The 20,850-nt window shown below is 37.3% G+C and overlaps 1 protein-coding gene across 2 annotated transcripts in view; it reads left to right on the top strand.

Moving 5' to 3' along the window:
• The window catches only part of PLPP1 (phospholipid phosphatase 1), a 113,577-nt gene that overhangs the window by 69,251 nt on the left and 23,476 nt on the right, over nucleotides 1–20,850 (top strand). For both annotated transcript variants that reach the window (XM_068535344.1, XM_068535345.1), the window contains exon 3: nucleotides 2,351–2,631. In XM_068535344.1, the coding sequence (XP_068391445.1) occupies nucleotides 2,351–2,631 (281 nt within the window). The remainder of the gene's footprint in view (nucleotides 1–2,350; nucleotides 2,632–20,850) is intronic.

Below are 20,850 nucleotides of genomic sequence, written 5' to 3'. Positions count from 1 at the left end.
GACATAGGTTTTAAATGGTTGAATCACGCTGATTTAGATAATTATTAGCTTTGATCTTCAAAGTATTCTGTCTTACTCCCCAAACATCATCTTTAGTTCTTTAATAATTTATCCTGTCTTTATTTGGAGTAGTAAATAATGCGTGACCAGTAATCTCAGCTCTAAGATTAGGGCACAGTTAATTTAAGCGTGGACTTCACCAGAGGCTGAGTTGGTATAAATGGCTCAAAGGGCAAGATAAGGTATTAAAATGAAACGAAAATATGTCTTGCATGTGTAGTGCAGTGCACAGACACATCCCTGCATTTAATTTAGAAGAATTAATTTAGAACATCTCTATTGTCTATTTTTTATATAATAAAAAAATGATGTAAGTCGACCTAGCATTTGTTGGCTTTAGAGCCCCCCACACCCTTTCCCAGAATTAAGGGTTAAGTTTCAGCATATACCACTTCTAACTTTTAATCTGTGCCCAGTGCTCTGAATGTTCCTAGTGAACTGATTTTCAGTCATCAGTGGCAGGAACCAGGGTTTAGGTGGCCCTAAACAATGATCATTAGGACTAGGAAGACTCACAGAGACCAATACTTGTTTTTGGAAAGCAGTTGAGTGCTTACGCAAGAAGAGCTGGCAACTGAGAAGTGGAAGTTTTGACTGCTCAAATTGTGGTTGACTAATATATTTGGTATATATTTCAAATTATCAAAGGTCAACTCCATAACAAAACATTAGAGATATCCTTTCTTGCTGCTAATCTATCAAGGCAGTTGCTGGAACACCTTAACAGCCTGAGGAGACTGTAATATACTTTAATTCAAGGCCTCTAGGGCAATCGCCGGGGAGAACCCTAAGCACAGTTGGGGAGGTATGGTATCCCCAGAAGTGCGTATGGTTTTCCTCTCCTGTGAGGCCTGTTCTCAGCAAAGGTTTGATTAAGTCATTCACATTAAGGATTATAATGAGGAGTATATTTCTATGGGGTTTAACGTGTTTAAACTAAGGGTGTTTACTTTTTACCCAAGAGGCAGCACCTTGAATTGAAATTTACTGACCACCAGCTCTGTTTTAGGTCACTATGGTGGTACTAGCTTTCTATTCAACTAAAAATTCATTCTTGCTTTTGTAGAGTTCATAGTCTAGTTGTCAAAGGTATAACATTCTAATTATGGAATTCTAGGAGCCTTTGAGCCAGATGAGGAAAAACTTTTTGATATCAGGTTCTTGAAATCCCTTTCAGGAGGCAACCATTTATTTCATCTGTGGTAAGGCTCACCCTGAAGACAATTAGTCGTCACTAATGGAAATGTTTGAATGCTTTGTAAAATTGTTTATGTAAATTTAAGAGGAAGCAGTGAAACTCACACGTGAAACTTTGTGATTTATATCCACCCCCAACATAAATTAGCAAGCAGAATTTTTTTTGTTTAAGTGTTTATTTTGGTCTCAGGTAGCTAGAGCGTGGCTTATTTTATCAGCAATTGTAATTTTTTGTAATGTTGCCATTCAGTATTTTTTCAAATTTCTCAGAATATTGGCCTGTGAACTTGGGAAGTATTTGAAAACCTTTTTATGCCTTTAAAATAATTACACTGGTGCGTGCTCACACACACACTCTAATAGAATCTGGGAAGCCTCTGACTCCCATTTTACAAAAGTCAGTGAAAATTAAAGAGGAAGGAATCACTTGAAATGTTGTCTTGGAGAAGGAGAGCATCAAGTGTGTGTTTGGTCTTTTAATGAGACTTGTTAAGGAAGCCAGCCCTAAATGTCTCCGGAGAGGCAGGACTGGGAGGCCTTGACAGCTGATCTCTGCCCTCTGTACCCTTTGGCCTCTGTGTTTGATCCCTGCTTTTATTATATTGGCTTTTTCCTCTCTGTGGGACTGTTTTACCCTTTTTAACATGATGAATATTTTTGATTCAAAGGAATGTTTGATGCAAATGCAGACTCTGTCAGATAAAAGTACTTATTGTAAGGGATATTCTAATTGGGAAGTTTGTATTCTTTGAAAAACCATGGTTTTTATCCTCCATGATACATCACTGTCTACTTATTAAGGCTCAGTTTAATTGAATATAAGAAAAGAAATAAGGTTTTATTGTTTCAAGGTAGACTTTGAAATTATTTTGGCTTTGCCATTGCTCTGTAAGCAAAGTATCAGTTGATCTGATACCTTTTTTTGTGGTCTAGAATTAGATATCCTGTTCTCCATTTGAAAAGGAAAAAAGGGGGGAGGTATTTTTAAAACAAATATTTTATTGTGATTTACCATTTTCTTTTCTATTTTTTACTTTGTTTAAAGTGCCTGGTTGCTGCTTTAACATATTATTTTTCTGTTTTTTTTTTTCAGATGATTGTTGGAGAAACCCTATCTGTTTACTTTAACCTCTTGCACTCGAATTCCTTTATCAGGAATAACTACATAGCCACTATTTACAAAGCCATTGGAACATTTTTATTTGGTGCAGCTGCTAGTCAGTCCCTGACTGATATTGCCAAGTATTCGATAGGCAGACTGCGGCCTCACTTCTTGGATGTTTGTGACCCAGACTGGTCAAAAATCAACTGCAGTGATGGCTACATTGAAAACTTCATATGTCAAGGGAATGCACAAAAAGTGAAGGAGGGCAGGTGCGTGTTAAATTTTTAATGCTTGTTTTATCTTGTGTATTCTTGGAATAGAAGGTTTCAGTGATTGGAAGATGAGCCATCCACTAACTCAGAGAGAGAGAAGATAGTGTAATCACCAGGAGATGAACTGAGATCATGTTTGATCTATTTTCTCTACTTACTCTTTTTTCCTGTTTTATCCCTATACTCTATTTAAGAGCATTTTAATGCAACTCTTTTCATCTTCAGTGTATAATAATATAAAATGAACCTTTTAGATCATACAGACCAGGGTCAGCAAACTTTTTCTTAAGGTGCCAGATAATAAATATTTTAGGCTTTGTGGGCCGTATGTTGACTGGTATCCAACTCTGCCTTTGTAGCAGGAAAAAGCAGTCACAGACAGTCCTTGAACAAATGGGTGTAGCTGTGTCCCAGTGAAACTTTATTTATTACATAAACAGTGGCTGCCCTGTGGGTTATAGTTTGCTTACTTCTGATCTAGTCCAACCAGGTATGAAGCTCTGCTAGACCTCTTAGTATTCTTAGAGTATATTTTTTGTAAGGTAACTTCATTCATATTTTGATAGCTCTAGGTTCTCAGGTTGCTTTCTTATAACACACTTGTTGGGCTACTTTCTACATCAGGAGCACTGTTTAGACATGAATGAAAGAGAATGTTTGGAATCCAGAAGGTCTAATGCCTTTAATTTATAGATGAGCAGACAGAGGGCCAGTAACATTGAATAAAGCCACTAATTAGTAGCAGAGCCAATTCCTCATCCCAAGTCTCAGAATTATCAATCTTTCCTTTTCTATATGTTAGACCTTCTTGTATTTTAAGATAGCTGTTACCATTTTCCTTTATTTATTCATCCAACAAATACTTTCTCTCAGAAAAACATCCTCTGATTTTTTTTTTTTAGTGTATGATTCCCAGACACTTTATTGTCCTTGTTAGTTCTTTTGTAAGTCACAGAGGCCTGCTAGTACCCCTCGGTATTTGCATTTAGTGGGGATGAAAAAACACCTTATTTAAGAGTATGCATTATGCTATGTGCTTGGCATTCAGCAGTGAACAAGACAGCTCTGGTGTCTATCTTCATGGAGCTTAGTCTAGCAGGGAAGACTTACATTAAACAAATGTTGACAATGGAATAGAACCTCCCTGTTGATAACAAGGCCAAAGAATAGACAGGCTGTTGAATGGCAAGCTCTGAGGTGATGATATGAGGCCTGATATGGGTGTAAAGTCTTAATGAAGGGGGGAAAGTGACTTAAGTGCTAATTGGTTGAGAAGTAGATAGTGGAAGGTGGTATTGTTGATTTGAGCTTAGGTAAGCAAACATTTTTTATAAGAGGGAAAGAATGGTCCAGAAATGGCTTTGAGGAATGATGAAGATAATCAAGACCAACACTGGACTCTTAAGGTGTGGGATGTAGATATCTCATCCTCTGCTTTGATAGTAGTACAGGGCCAAGCAGTGTCCTAGGGAAAGGCTCTTTAATTTAATGACTAGGAGATGTGAAGCTTCAGTGAAGAGTTTGAAGACACAGGGAAATACAGAGGATTTTAACCATAGAATTGGAATTCCAGAATGTACAGTGGAGGAGTTGGGTTGGAAGGGATAATTAGTGGCTCGGCTGAAGAAGAGAAAGCTTATTTTGATAGAGATTGCTTCTAATTTGTTGATCAGTTTGTGAAGAACTGCCATTTTGATATTAAGTCCTTAACCCATGAGTATGGTATATCTTTCCATTTATTTGATGTTCTTTAGTTTCTCTTAGCAATAGTTTTTAGATTTTGGTGTCCATGTCGTGCACACATTTTGTTAAATATATCACTGAGTTTTTAATATTTCTGGATGCTATTATGAAAGGGTTTTAAAGTAATTTTTAAATTGATTTCTAGTTGTTATGTTTAGAAATAAAACAAACAAACAAAAAGTTGGTTTTTTTATATGGTTTTATTTGGCCTTTTATCCTATAACCTTGTTAATGTAACTTATTAGTTGGAGTAACTTCTTTTATAGGTTCTTCAAGATTTTCTCTGTTCCTCTTCATACTGTCTGTGAATAAAGAGAGTTATACTTCTTTTTTTCCCTTCTATATTGCCTTTTATTTCTTTTCCTTGCTATATTATACTGGCTAAGACTGCTAATACAATGTTGAAAGAAGTGGTGAGAGCAGATATGCTTGTCTTATTCCTGACCTTAGGTAGAAAGCACTCAGTGTTTCACCATTAAATATATTACCTATGTGTTTTCTGTAGATGTCCTTTATTAGATTTTTGTCATAAGTGTGTGGTTTGTCAGATGCTTTTTCTATGGCTGTTGAGAAGGTCATATTATTTTTCTTCTTTATTCTCTCAATACAATGTATCCCTTTAATTTTGGAATATTAAAGCAACTTTTCATTCCTGGGAATAAACTCCACTTGGTCATGGTATATAAAATCTTTTTATATTCAATTTGCTAATGTTTTGTTAATGATTTTTACTTCTGTGTTCATGAGTGTTATTTGTCTATAGTTTTCTTGTAAAGTTGTTGCCTAGATTTGGTATCAATGTTTGGTATTAAGGTTTGGTAGAATTTGCCAGTAAATACATTTAGACTTGGAGTTTTCTTTGGAGGAATGTTTTTTTTGAAAAATGGATGTAGGATTATCAGGTTATCGCTTTCTTTTTTTTAAAAATTTATTTATTTAATTTGTTTGTTTTTGGCTGCGTTGGGTGTTTGTTGCTGTGCGCAGGCTTTCTCTAGTTGCGGCAAGCGGGGACTGCTGTTCATTGCAGTGCATGGGCTTCTCATTGCGGTGGCTTCTCTTGTTGCGGAGCACAGCTGTAGGCGCGTGGGCTTCAGTAGTTGTGGCACGCGGGCTCAGTAGTTGTGGCTCACGAGCTCTAGAGTGCAGGCTCAGTAGTTGTGGCGCACGGGCTTAGTTGCCCTGTGGTATGTGGGATCTTCCCAGACCAGGACTTGAACCCATGTCCCCTGCATTGGCAGGCGGATTCTTAACCATTGCACCACCAGGGAAGTCCTAGTTATCTCTTTCTTATATGAGCTTTCGTCATTTGCCCTTTAAGGATTTGTCCATTTATCTAAATTATCAAATTTATTGACATCAAGTTGTTCACAGTGTCTCCTCACTGTCCTTTTATTGTTTGTAAGAAGTGTAGAGCAAGCCCCTCTTACATTCCTGCCATTGATAATTTGTGTCTTAATCTCTTTTTTCTGGAGTGGTCTGGCGCGAAGCTTTCAATTTTATTAATCTTTTTATTAGTTTCATTGGTTTCTTTTGGGGTCATTGACTTTATTGTTTTTCTGTATTCAATTTCCTTTATTTCTGCTATTTTATTTACTTCTGCTTGCTTTCAGTTTTATTTGCTCTTTTTTGTAGTTTCATAAGGTAGAAACCTAGATCATTAGCTATGTCACAAATTTTGATATATTGTATCTTCATTTTCATTTAACTAAAAATATTTTCTAATTTCCCTGGTGTTTTCCTCTTTGATCTACGGGTTATTTCTTTCTGTAATTTATTTCTGGTTAAATTACATTGTAATCATAGAACATACTTTGTATGATTAGAATGCTTTTAAATTTATTGAGGTTCATTTCATTGCCCAGCATATGATCTGTCCTTGAGAATATACCATGTGCATTTGAAGAGAATGTGTATTCTGCTGTTTTGGGGGTGGAATGTTCTATAGATGTAAATTTGGTCAAGTTGATTGATAGTGTTATTCAAATAATCTGTATCTGTATGAATTTTCTACAGAGATGTTTTGTCAGTTATTCTTAGGAGTTTGAAATCTCTATAACTGTTGATTGTTTTTGTTCTTTCCTTTCTGTTAGCTTTTGTTTCATTTATTTTGTGATTCTGCTCTTTGCTGTATAACATTTCTAAATGTTCTTTTTTCCAGCTGTAGGTACCCTTTTCTGTATGAACTGTCTCTCTTTTTTTTGAATTTTTGAATTTTATTTATTTTTTTATACAGCAGGTTCTTATTAGTTGTCTATTTTATACATATTAGTGTATATATGAACTGTCTCTCTTTGTTTCTAGAAATATCCTTTACCTTAAGTCTATTTTGTCTGATAATAATATATAGCCACTCTCGTACTCTCATGTTTTATTGCTTGGATAGTATATATTTTCCATAAGTAAAACTTCTGGTTCATTTGAATCTTTGAATATAAAGTGCGTTTGTTGGATATTTAAAGTAGGTAGGTCAGATCTTGTTTATACTTTTTAATCTAGTGTAAAAAATCCCTGCTTTTTGATTAGAGTGTTAATTAATTCACATTTAATGTAATTATCCATTGTGGACTTAGGTCTGCCATTTTGCTCTGTGTTTTCTATTTGTCTCATCTTGCTATCTTTTTTTTAAATTGAGGAATAATTGACATGTAATGTATTATAACATCATATTAGTTTCAGGTGTAATTTCTTTTTTTTCATCTCTTTTGATTTCTTTCTATTCTTCTTATACTGCTTTCTTGTGTATTACACAAATATTTTTTAGTGTAAAATTTTAAGTATTCTACTGACATTTAGTCTAATTTTTTGGTTATTTTTTAGTGTTTCTCTAGTGATTACATCTTTTTGTCATAATTTACTTCAAGTTAATGCTGACTTTTTTAAATTAATTTTTGAATTTTATTTAATTTATTTTTTTATACAGCAGGTTCTTGTTAGTCATCAATTTTATACACATCAGTGTATACATGTCAATCCCAATCACCCAATTCAGCACACCACCATCCCCAACCCCCCCCCCCAACGGCTTTCCCCCCTTGGTGTCCATATGTTTGTTCTCTACATCTGTGTCTCAACTTCTGCCCTGCACACCGGTTCATCTGTACCATTTTTCTAGGTTCCACATAAATGCATTAATATACGATATTTGTTTTTCTCTTTCTGACTTACTTCACTCCGTATGACAGTCTCTAGATCCATCCACGTCTCAACAAATGACTCAATTTCGTTCCTTTTAATGGCTGAGTAATGTTCCACTGTATACATGTACCACAACTTCTTTATCCATTCGTCTGTCGATGGGCATTTAGGTTGCTTCCATGACCTGGCTATTGTAAATAGTGCTGCAGTGAACATTGGGGTGCATGTGTCTTTTTGAATTATGGTTTTCTCTGGGTATATGCCCAGTAGTGGGATTGCTGGATCATATGGTAATTCTATTTTTAGTTTTTTAAGGAACCTCCATAGTGTTCTCCATAGTGGCTGTATCGATTTACATTCCCACCAACAGTGCAAGAGGGTTCCCTTTTCTCCACACCCTCTCCAGCATTTGTTGTTTGTAGATTTTCTGATGATGCCCATTCTAACTGGTGTGAGGTGGTACCTCATTGTAGTTTTGATTTGCATTTCTCTAACAATTAGTGATGTTGAGCAGCTTTTCATGTGCTTCTTAGCCATCTGTATGTCTTCTTTGGAGAAATGTCTATTTAGGTCTTCTGCCCATTTTTGGATTGGGTTGTTTATTTCTTTAATGTTGAGCTGCATGAGCTGTTTATATATTTTGCAGATTAATCTTTTGTCCGTTGATTCACTGGCAAATATTTTCTCCCATTCTGAAGGTTGTCTTTTAGTCTTCTTTACGGTTTCATTTGCTGTGCAAAAGCTTTTGAGTTTCATTAGGTCCCATTTGTTTATTTTTGTTTTTATTTCCATTACTCTAGGAGGTGGGTCAAAAAAGATCTGGCTGTGATTTATGTCAAAGAGTGTTCTTCCTATATTTTCCTCTAAGAGTTTTATAGTGTCTGGTCTTACATTTAGGTCTCGAATCCATTTTGAGTTTATTTTTGTGTATGGTGTTAGAGAATGTTCTAACTTCATTCTTTTACATGTAGCTGTCCAGTTTTCCCAACACCACTTATTGAAGAGACTGTCTTTTCTCCATTGTATATCCTTGCCTCCTTTGTCATAGATTAGTTGACTATAGGTGCGTGGGTTTATCTCTGGGCTTTCTAACTTGTTGCATTGATCTATGTTTCTGTTTTTGTGCCAGTACCATATTGTCTTGATTACTGTAGCTTTGTAGTATAGTCTGAAGTCAGGGAGTCTGATTCCTCCAGCTCCGTTTTTTTCCCTCAAGACTGCTTTGGCTATTCGGGGTCTTTTGTGTCTCCATACAAATTTTAAGATTTTTTGTTCTAGTTCTGTAAAAAATGCCATTGGTAATTTGATAGGGATTGCATTGAATCTGTAGATTGCTTTGGGTAGTATAGTCATTTTCACAATGTTGATTCTTCCAATCCAAGAACATGGTATATCTCTCCATCTGTTGGTATCATCTTTAATTTCTTTCATCAGTGTCTTATAGTTTTCTGCATACAGGTCTTCTGTCTCCCTAGGTAGGTTTATTCCTAGGTATTTTATTCTTTTTGTTGCAATGTTAACTGGGAGTGTTTCCTTAATTTCTTTTTCAGATTTTTCATCATTAGTGTTTAGGAACGCAAGAGATTTCTGTGCATTAATTTTGTATCCTGCAACTTTACCACATTCATTGATTAGCTCTAGTAGTTTTCTGGTGGCATCTTTAGGATTCTCTATGTATAGTATCATGTCATCTGCAAACAGTGACAGTTTTACTTCTTCTTTTCCAATTGGTATTCCTTTTATTTTTTTTTCTTCTCTGATTGTCATGGCTAGGACTTCCAAAACTATGTTGAATAATAGTGGTGAGAGTGGACATCCTTGTCTTGTTCCTGATCTTAGAGGAAATGCTTTCAGTTTTTCTCCATTGAGAATGATGTTTGCTGTGGGTTTGTCGAATATGGCCTTTATTATGTTGAGGTAGGTTCCCTCTTTGCCCACTTTCTGGAGAGTTTTTATCATAAATGGGTGTTGAATTTTATCAGAAGCCTTTTCTGCATCTATTGAGATGATCATATGGTTTTTATTCTTCAATTTGTTAATATGGTGTATCACATTGATTGATTTGCGTATATTGAAGAATCCTTGCATCACTGGGATAAATCCCACTTGATCGTGGTGCATGATCCTTTTAATGTGTTGTTGGATTCTGTTTGCTAGTATTTTGTTGAGGATTTTTGCATCTATATTCATCAGTGATATGGGTCTGTAATTTTCTTTTTTTGTAGTATCTTTGTCTGGTTTTGGTATCAGGGTGATGGTGGCCTCATAGAATGAGTTTGGGAGTGTTCCTTCCTCTGCAAATTTTTGGAAGAGTTTGAGAAGGATGGGTGTTAGCTCTTCTCTAAATGTTTGATAGAATTCACCTGTGAAGCCATCTGGTCCTGGACTTTTGTTTGTTGGAATATTTTTAATCAGAGTTTCAATTTCATAACTTGTGATTTGTCTGTTCATATTTTCTGTTTCTTCCTGGTTCAGTCTTGGAAGGTTATACCTTTCTAAGAATTTGTTCATTTCTTCCAGGTTGTCCATTTTATTGGCATAGAGCTGCTTGTAGTAGTCTCTTTGGATGCTTTGTATTTCTGCGGTGTCTGTTGTAACTTCTTTTTCATTTCTAATTTTATTGATTTGAGTCCTCTCCCTCTTTTTCTTGATGAGTCTGGCTAATAATGGTTTATCAATTTTGTTTATCTTCTCAAAGAACCAACTTTTAGTTTAATTGATCTTTGCTATTGTTTTGTTTCTATTTCATTTATTTCTGCTCTGATCTTTATGATTTCTTTCCTTCTGCTAACTTTGGGTTTTCTTTGTTCTTTCTCTAGTTCCTTTAGGTGTAAGGTTAGATTGTTTATTTGAGGTTCTGCTTGTTTCTTGAGGTAGGCTTGTATAGCTATAAACTTCCCTCTTAGAACTGCTTTTGCTGCATCCCATAGGTTTTGGATCGTCGTGTTTTCATTGTCATTCGTCTCTAGGTATTGTTTGATTTCCTCCTTGATTTCTTCAGTGATCTCTTGGTTATTTAGTAACGTATTGTTTAGCCTCCACATGTTGTGTTTTTTACGTTTTTTTCCCTGTAATTCATTTCTAATCTCATAGCGTTGTGGTCAGAAAAGATGCTTGATATGATTTCAGTTTTCTTAAATTTACTGAGGCTTGATTTGTGACCCAAGATGTGATCTGTCCTGGAGAATGTTCTGTGTGCACTTGAGAAGAAAGTGTAATCTGCTCTTTTTGGATGGAATGTCCTATAAATGTCAATTAAATCTATCTGGTCTATTGTGTCATTTGAAGCTTCTGTCTCCTTATTTATTTTCATTTTGGGTGATCTGTCCATTGGTGTAAGTGAGTTGTTAAAGACCCCCACTATTATTGTGTTAGTGTCGATTTCCTCTTTTATAGCTGTTAGCAGTTGCCTTATGTATTGAGGTGCTCCTATGTTGGGTGCATATATATTTATAATTGTTATATCTTCTTCTTGGATTGATCCCCTGATCATTATGTAGTGTCCTTCCTTGTCTCTTGTAACATTCTTTATTTTAAAGTCTATTTTATCTGATATGAGTATTGCTACTCCAGCTTTCTTTTGATTTCCATTTGCATGGAATATCTTTTTCCATCCCCTCACTTTCAGTCTGAATGTGTTCCTAGGTCTGAAGTCGGTCTCTTGTAGACAGCATATATATGGGTCTTGTTTTTGTATCCATTCTGCAAGCCTGTGTCTTTTGGTTGGAACATTTAATCCATTCACGTTTAGGGTAATTATCGATATGTATGTTCCTATGACCATTTTCTTAATTGTTTTGGGCTTGTTACTGTAGGTCCTTTTCTTCTCTTGTGTTTCCCACTTAGAGACGTTCCTTTAGCATTTGTTGTAGAGCTGGTAAGGTGGTGCTGAATTCTCTTAGCTTTTGCTTGTCTGTAAAGCTTTTGATTTCTCCATGGAATCTGAATGAGATCCTTGTCGGGTAGAGTAATCTTGGTTGTAGTTTCTTCCCTTTCATCACTTTAAGTATATCATGCCACTCCTTTCTGGCTTGTAGAGTTTCTGCTGAGAAATCAGCTGTTTATCTTATGGGAGTTCCCTTGTATGTTATTTGTCGTTTTTCCCTTGCTGCTTTTAATAATTTTTCTTTGTCTTTAATTTTTGCCAATTTGATTACTATGTGTCTCGGCGTGTTTCTCCTTGGGTTTATCCTGTATGGGACTCTCTGCACTCCCTGGACTTGGGTGGCTATTTCCTTTCCCATGTTAGGGATGTTTTCGACTATTATCTCTTCAAATATTTTCTCTGGTCCTTTCTCTCTCTCTTCTCCTTCTGGGACCCCTATAATGCGAATGTTGTTGTGTTTAATGTTGCCCCAGAGGTCTCTTAGGCCGTCTTCATTTCTTTTCATTCTTTTTTCTTTATTCTGTTCCGCAGCAGTGAATTCCACCATTCTGTCTTCCAGGTCACTTATCCGTTCTTCTGCCTCAGTTATTCTGCTATTGATTCCTTGTAGTGTAGTTTTCATTTCAGTTATTGTATTGTTCATCTCTGTTTGTTTGTTCTTTATTTCTTCTAGGTTTTTGTTAAACATTTCTTGCATCTTTTCGATCTTTGCCTCCATTCTTTTTCCGAGGTCCTGGATCATCTTCACTATCATTATTCTGAATTCTTTTTCTGGAAGGTTGCTTATCTCCACTTCATTTAGTTGTTTTTCTGGCGGTTTATCTTGTTCCTTTATCTGGTACATAGCCCTCTGCCTTTTCATCTTGTCTGTCTTTCTGTGAATGTGGTTTTTGTTCCACAGGCTTCAGGATTGTAGTTCTTCTTGCTTCTGCTGTCTGCCCTGTGGTGGATGAGGCTATCTAAGAGGCTTGTGCAAGTTTCCTGATGGGAGGGACTGGTGGTGGGTAGAGCTGACTGTTGCTCTGGTGGACGGAGCTCAGTAAAACTTTAATCTGCTTGACTGTTGATGGGTGGGGCTGGGTTCCCTCCCTGTTGGTTGTTTGGCCTGAGGCAACCCAACACTGGAGCCTACCTGGGCTCTTTGGTGGGGCTAATGGCGGACTCTGGGAGGGCTCACGCCAAGGAGTACTTCCTAGAACTTATGCTGCCAGTGTCCTTGTCCCCACGGTGAGCCACAGCCACCCTCCCGCCTCCGCAGGAGACCCTCCAACACTAGCAGGTAGGTCTGGTTCAGTCTCCCCTGGGGTCACTGCTCCTTCCCCTGTGTCCCGATGTGCATACCACTTTGTGTGTGCCCTCCAAGAGTGGCGTCTCTCTTTCCCTCAGTTCTGTTGAAGTCCTGCATTCAAATCCCAGTAGCCTTCAAACTCTCTGATTCTCTAGGAATTCCTCCTCCTGTTGCTGGACCCGCAGGTTGGGAAGCCTGACGTGGGGCTCAGAACCTTCGCTCCAGTGGGTGGACTACTGTGGTATAAGTGTTCTCCAGTCTGTGAGTCACCCACCCAGCAGTTACGGGATTTGATTTTATTGTGATTGCGCCCCTCCTACCATCTCATTGTGGCTTCTCCTTTGTCTTTGCATGTGGGGTATCTTTTTTGGTGAGTTCCAGTGTCTTCCTGTCGATGATTGTCCAGCAGCTCGTTGTGATTCTGCTGTTCTCACAAGAGGGAGTGAGAGCACGTCCTTCTACTCCGCCATCTTGGTTCGTCTAAACAATGCTGACTTTCTTATGGCAAAATTAGCCCTTTGTATACAGTATAGCTCTGTGCCCCCAGCCTCCACACGCTTTGGGTTATTACTGTCATATATATTACATCTGTATACATTATAAACTCAACAAAATTGTGTTGTAATTTTTGCTTTAAACAGTCACGTTTAAAGAAATTAATAGAAGAAATTAAGTGAAAGTCTCTTTAATGATTAGGAGACGTAGTGAATCTTCAGTGAAGAGTTTAAAGATACAGGAAAATACAGGTTTCTATGTTTATAGGACTGGACTTCCAGAGTGCCCAGTGGAGGGTTTGGAATTCCAGTTACCATCTGGTGTAATTTCTCTCAGGCTGAAGAAATTTCTTTAGTATTTTCGTGGCTCAGGTTTGCTAGCAACAAATTCTCAGCTTTTTTTTTTTTGTCTGGAAATACCTTTTCTTTGCTTTAATTTTTCAAGAATAATTTTGCTGGATATAAAATTCTTTGGTATTTTCCTTTCTAAATTTTGTAATATGTCATTGCACAGTCTTCTGGTTTCTATCGTTTCTGATGAGAAATAATCTGTTAGTTATATTCCCCTTTATGTGATGTATTATTTTCTCTCATACTGCTTTTGTTAATTTTACTGTTTTGTGTCTAGGTATGGTTCTGTCTTTATATTTGTACTACTCAGAGTTTGTTGAGCTTCTTTATAGGTTTCACCATTCTAGTCTTATTAGTTCAGTACTTTTTCATCAAGCACTATGCCTGTGTCTTTGAGAATATCTTTCCTACATTAACCAACAGAAAATAGACAGGAAAACTCTAATGTTTTCTCTCAGCCAGGGAATTTAAGAAAGTCACTATGGTGATGAGTGTTTACCTAAACTCCAGAAAATGTTTTTGTAAATGCTTCTTAAAGTACACAAATTCTTTACACATGTATTGTTTTTCTGGTTCAGGTACATAAATCTTAACTCAAACTTTTTTTGTGACCTATCTTATTGAGAGATTTTTCTTATACAAGCCACTTGGACAAAATTTGAATATAATTTAGTTAAAATGGTGTTAAAAGAATTACATTTTTCAGTCCATATGTGTCATCCTCTCTATCTCTTCCTAGTGTACCCAAATTGGCCAATGTGTACTATTACTCTCATTGTACTTTTGACTTAAGTACACTTGGGTTTTTTACCCATCATCATTTCACATTTCTACATCAACCCACAAGCAGTTTTCCACTTAAAGTCCTATGGAAGGGTCAGGAAAACAATCTCTTCCAAAGCAGTATGAATATCTGGATAACTCAAATTGCAAAGCTATGTATATTGCAAATAATTATTTTATTATTTTTTTTAAACCCTTCAAAGACTTCCCATCACTCTTTTTCTTTTTTAAAATTTATTTATTTATTTATTTATTTATTTATTTATTTATTGTTGGCTGTGTTGGGCCTTCGTTGCTGCGCGCGGACTTTCTCTAGTTGCGGCAAGCGGGGGCTACTCTTCGTTGCAGTGCGTGGGCTTCTCATTGCAGTGGCTTCTCTTGTTGCGGAGCACGGGCTCTAGGCGCACGGACTTCAGTAGTTGTGGCACGTGGCCTCAGTAGTTGTGGCTCGTGGGCTCTAGAGCACAGGCTCAGTAGTTGTGGCGCACGGGCTTAGTTGCTCCGCGGCATGTGGGATCTTCCTGGACCAGGGCTCGAACCCATGTCCCCTGCATTGGCAGGCAGATTCTTAACCACCGCACCACCAGGGAAGTCCCGCAAATAATTATTATCTATAGTTTTCAATGAAGAACATCTGTTAGTAAGTTTTGGGGTTCTGAAACAAGGATAAAGGAAAATCAAACATAGAAATGAAATTTTAAGAAAACTGTATCTTATGAGAAAAATGTGATTTCCATCAGTGTTTCCAGAATGAATTAGTTGTTGCTGGTTTCAGAGCTGTATAACTTCGGTACATAACTGTGGCTTTGTGTTGCTGTTCTATTGTGGAGCATAGTTTGGTTGGATACAGACTTTCCTATTCCTTTTTTCTTGAATTTTAAAGTCAGGATGCCAAGAATGCAAAAACATTTCAGTCTAGAACCGTCTATAAGTTTATTAGGAGTATGGTGTAATCTGCTCTTTTATTTATCTCCACAGCCTGCCCCCTGTAAGTTTTTAATTATAAAATTATAATGTTTGATAGAGGGAAGAGAACATAGGCACCCACAATGAGTCATTTTTGTTGACTATAAATGAGTCAGAGGTACATCTTAGGATGAGAGTACCCTTTTGCAACTTTGGTTTTTGGTCTCGATTTTTTTCTCATTTGTTCTCTTATTTATTTTTCTCTTTCTCCCTCCTCCCTTCTCGCTCATGTGTACACTTTTGTGCTGTCTGATATCACTGATGTTGCAGGACTTTTACTGGGCTTCATTTGTGGTGACCATTGGGTCCTAACATAGAAGTGAGAACATAATGGACTAGAATGGAATAATTGTAATATCCAGAGAGTCCTATTCATTGTTTAAAATCAATACCTTTGAATTTACTATGAAATAAAAGGGGCTTATAACTGTAACAGTAGGACTTCCAGCTGCTGTTGCTTGTGCCAATGAGAATAGCATTGCTCTCAGTTTTTGAAAAAAAATTACTGACGATCCCAGATAGTTCAGACCTGTAGCTCCCTTCGGAGGTCGAGATTCTCTTTAGAGAATCAGTGGCTCTCACACATCAGTGGTTCATTAGAATCACCTGGAAGGTTTGTTAAAACAGATTTCTGGGGCTTCATCTCCAAGTGTTTGATGCAGAAGGTTTGGGGTAGGTCTGAAAATTTGTATTTCTAACAAGTTCCCAGATGCTGCTGCTGTGTTGATCTTGGGACCACACTTTGAGAACCACTGCTTTATATCACCTGTATATGGGAACACGACCTTGCATGACATCTCAGGCTGTGAGAGCTGATATTCACCCTGTAGGGTGAATTTAAGATTGTGCACAGTGAGCTGGTCTGTTTATGATAATACAGTATAGAAACTATTGGCTTCTTTGAGAGATTTACTTTTTTTCTGGCTTTTATTTAAATTATATTTATTTAGAATAAACTCAGTGTTCCTGATCAATTCCTAGTGACTGATCTCTGGCTGTGTGAATCAGATATTCAGTACAAAGTTGTTTCTGTTTGGATTATAGCAGCTTATATTGCTTAGACATTTAATTGCAATATGTTTGGTCGAGTGGGAGAAATAATTTTCCTTTTCTCTATCTATCTATCTATCTATCTATCTATCTATCTATCTATCTATCTATCTATCTATCTATCTATTTATTTCTGCATTGGGTCTTTGTTGCTGCATGCAGGCTTTCTCTAGTTGCAGTGAGCAGGAGCTACTCTTCTTTGTGCTGCGCGGGCTTCTCACTGTGGTGGCTTCTCTTGTGGAGCACGGGCTCTAGGCGCGCGGGCTTCAGTAGCTGTGGCTCGTGGGCTCAGTAGTTGTGGCTCACGGGCTCTAGAGTGCAGGCTCAGTAGTTGTGGCACACGGGCTTAGTTGTTCCGAGGCATGTGGGATCTTCCCGGATCAGGGTTTGAACCCTTGTCCCCTGCATTGGCAGGCTGATTCTTAACCACTGCACCCCCAGGGAAGTCCCTCCTTTTCTTTTTGTAATGCAGCCCACATGCAGGTAAATAAAGCTGAAGTTTGAGGGTGTGCCTTCTGTAATAGTGAAAAACCATTGTAACTAGACTGGCTGGCTGTGGTACTAAGTACCTGGTAAAACCTGCTTTATACTTTGAGAGAATGGCTTCTTCTGTGTAGCCTAATTGTAAACATCACTGGATAAGCCTTTATGCCTTCAAAAAGATTCATTTGTTCAGGCTGATCTGTATTTCTCAAGCATGTGTGTATCAGTAAACTAAACAACCTTCTTTTTAGTCATATCTGTATGGAAATATCAATGTATAGAATGAAAGAGAGGATGATTTTAAAAGAGCCTTCACTCTAAGAGCATTAGTATTAGTGTATTTAATAGGAGGTGACTTCAAGGCCAGCACCTCTTTCCACCTCCTCTGTTCTGAATAGCAAGCAGTACCTGACAGTTTAGGTTGTAGCTGTGACTGCTTGTTCACCCCCATACCACCCTGACTCTTTTTGCCCCTGTGTTTCTCACATTTAGCCACATTGGAATCATGTGGACAGTTTGTTAAAATAACAGATTGCTGGGCCTCACCCTCAGAGTTTCTGATTCAGTGGGTCTGGGGTGGGGCTCAAGACTTTGCATTTCTAAAAAAGTGTTCCCAGATGGTGCTTTGGCTGCTGATCTGAGAACCACTGCTTCAGCCTATTCCAGGGAGTTACTGGAATTCAACTAATACCTATTACTCGTAAGTCCTAGTTAGTGTAAGCGCTACCAAGGTGTGCCTGTTGCTCTTGTGGTGCCCACTACGTAGGAGCTGAGACATGTTTGGAGATTGTGTGGGTGATAGAAAGTGATACGTGCCTTAAAGGAGTGAAGATAAAATGCTACATGAAATCAGAGGGTGGTAATACTACTTCTAGTAGAGGAGGCATTTTGGAGGATGAGTAAGGTTTGAATGTGTAGAATTGGGAAGGAATATATCTCAGGTCCAGGGAGCAACATGATTAAAGGCTGGTGACTTAAGAATATACAAGCAGTATTTTATTAGACTTAGTTTCAGTATAACCTGTTTGATTTTTGGGGTTTTGTTTGTTAAATTATAAAGGCAGTCTGGGGCATTTAAAGCTAAGGAAACGTTTCCTCTTTGATTAGAAAATGAAAATGTAGTTGTACAACATGATACCTAATTTTTATGCAAAATTCTGATTTAGCCTGTGTTGCATTCATGCATTCCATATAATTTTATCTGTTTTAATGTGGAAATAAAAGCAAAGGATTTTCCCCCCTTAGATTTAACTTGGTGCCTCATTCTTTTTCCTGAGAGGCGGAAAGAGTTGAGTCTACGTGTGACTCTGTTTTGGCTGAGGTGCAAGTTTGCAAAGATATGAAAGAGCCTTTCTTCACTTTCTGTGACTCCGTGCCACTATTTATTGGTAAATATTTGTATACCATAATTTATTTTAAAAACAATCAAACATCCTATCCCCAGCACACACCAGACTAGCAATACTCTTAAGTTTTAGATGTTTGACATTTCATTCTATTCCCCTCCTTCCCTTTTAAATGCTTGTTTAGAGAATTAATTATGAACAAATCCATCAGCTTTTTGAATTACCCCTTGGATTTTCTTCTCAGTTTTTGAATTAGAATGTAGGTCTTGCAATGGATATATTAAGAGGACACATATCCTTGGGTTTTAATAAATCAACCAGTGCTTTATATTAAATGTTAAAAGGCTACTAAATCATATTAATATGTCATCAGCTGATTACTTCATATTGATGCTTTGTACCTTCTCCTTAGAACTCTTGAATTCCACATTGCCACCTTTGAAATATGAAAAAAAATGTTTCATAGATATATTAGTGAGTACTTTTTCCAGATTAAAATATAATGATAAACCCCATGGATCAAGTGGTAAAGTGTAAGTTTTCATTCAAAATAAATGTGAACGATACCCTTAGCTATTTTCGTCTAATAGCAAATAAATATTTTTATTGAGAGGTAGGAAGTAAGTTGAATTTGTGAACAGCAAAACAAGCCTAACGTATGGGTTTTATTAGCTACATATTCAAAGAATTGAAATCTGCATTTGAGTGATTTTTAAATAAAACACAGTATTTTTCTGTTTTAAGTAGGTTTTGTGATAAAAAGAGAAGATGGAAAACAGGAAAAGCATCATCATTCCCTTGGATGTGACTATCTTCAAAAAGTACCCAAACTGTTGACTTAATCCTGAGTGTATTCCTACTTGAGGTCAAAATTACTTTTCTTCTCATTTCTCTCCCTTTGCCATTGAAAGTGTGGTTCTCTGCTCTGATCAGCAGGCTGGGTATCACCTGGGAGCTTGTTAGACATGCAGAGTCTTGCATCCCAGCATTGGCCCTACCCATAACCTCTCCATTTTGAACAAGGTCTCCGTACATTAGTTTGAGGAGCAAGCCCTGCTCTGTCTTGTGACTTTGCTGTACCAAATGGCACTAGTCTCACCTGGACCAGCTGATTTCCTAACAGGTTACTACTGGTCAGTAACGTAATGACTTCTAGGTGCCTGGATCTTGACTTTCTTGTGATGCTGTTCTCTATTGAGTAAGTAGACAGAAAAAGCTTGTGTTGCTATGGGATTTTTTTTTTTTTTTAAAGGAATTTTTTTTTTTAAAGATTTATTGATTGATTGATGGATTGTTATGTTGGGTCTTCGTTTCTGTGCGAGGGCTTTCTCTAGTTGCGGCCAGCGGGGGCCACTCTTCATCGCAGTGCGCGGGCCTCTCACTATCGTGGCCTCTCTTGTTGCGGAGCACAGGCTCCAGACGCGCAGGCTCAGTAGTTGTGGCTCACGGGCCTAGTTGCTCCGCGGCATGTGGGATCTTCCCAGACCAGGGCTCGAACCCGTGTCCCCTGCATTGGCAGGCAGATTCTCAACCACTGCGCCACCAGGGAAGCCCGCTATGGGATTTTTAATGCTACTCTTTTGGGAGAGTGAGGTTTGGGAAGACACTAGATAACATTATCTAATAACATTACTATTCATTTATATAATAAATGAGCTTAACATGTATGTACTTGGCTAACTTTTTCTTTTATTTTTTCTTATGTAATCTATTGCAGCTGCAATATTTTGCTTCTCAGGTAATGTTTGGAAATTTATGAAGAAGTTGGGCAGTTTTCAAGATTTTGTTTTATTGAAGGATAGAAATGAATCTTTTAAAAATTGAGAAAATTCTTCATATAGGCAATGGAAAGTAGCATTCAGACAATACATAAAACCTTTTTCCTTATTTGTCAACCCTTGTTGTTTTGCTTTGGGTTTTGGCCACTTACGTTTGCTTTGAGAATGCTTTTAAAAAACTTAAATTGTTTTTTACTTACAACAGAATATATCTGTCACTTCATCATTGTGGATATCATCTGCTCCACTAATCTGATTGCTTTTGATTGTAAAGTAAAAAAGGTCTCTGGACATTTTACACACATTATTAAAATGTTTGCCAGATGTGTTGGGAAACATGCATTAGGTACTGTATGTTTAAGCTCGTAACATTTTGACATTGAAACTCCTAATTCCCCTGAACTTTGATGATAAAATCAGAATTCCTAACCACTGTAAGGGGAAACACAGCAGAGGGCAATGCTGTTAAAATCAGATAATTTATCGTATGTGGCTTGCTACAATTTATTGGCATAGACTAAGCTAAGCATAGCATTTAATTACATGATGAAATTATCATGCAAAGATAACATATTTTCCTTAGTTTTATTTTATGCATTTTGTTCAGTACAAGTAACAAGACACAAGATTGCTGAGGTGTACTTCTTGTGGATGGTGGGGGGATGGGCAGAAAAGGTGGATTTGTATGTAATGTTTAAAATATGAAAAGTGTAAGAATTTAATATTTTCTGGGATAACTAAATAAAAATGATTATTCAAGAGATTAGATTCTACTTTAGCTTAAAAAAATAAATTGAGCACCTACCCTGTGCGTGATAATGGTGTTGGGTGTTAGGGATACAAGATGAATTAAGATGTGATCTCAGCCAGGGAGGATGGGAGTTTACCAGCAATTTTTCTTTTGTTTAGCTGT

Source organism: Eschrichtius robustus, chromosome 2, assembly GCF_028021215.1.
Source record: "Eschrichtius robustus isolate mEscRob2 chromosome 2, mEscRob2.pri, whole genome shotgun sequence".
NCBI lineage: Eukaryota > Metazoa > Chordata > Mammalia > Artiodactyla > Eschrichtiidae > Eschrichtius > Eschrichtius robustus.
Note: the sequence above shows the minus strand (reverse complement) of the source record. Positions and strands in the feature narration are given on the sequence as shown.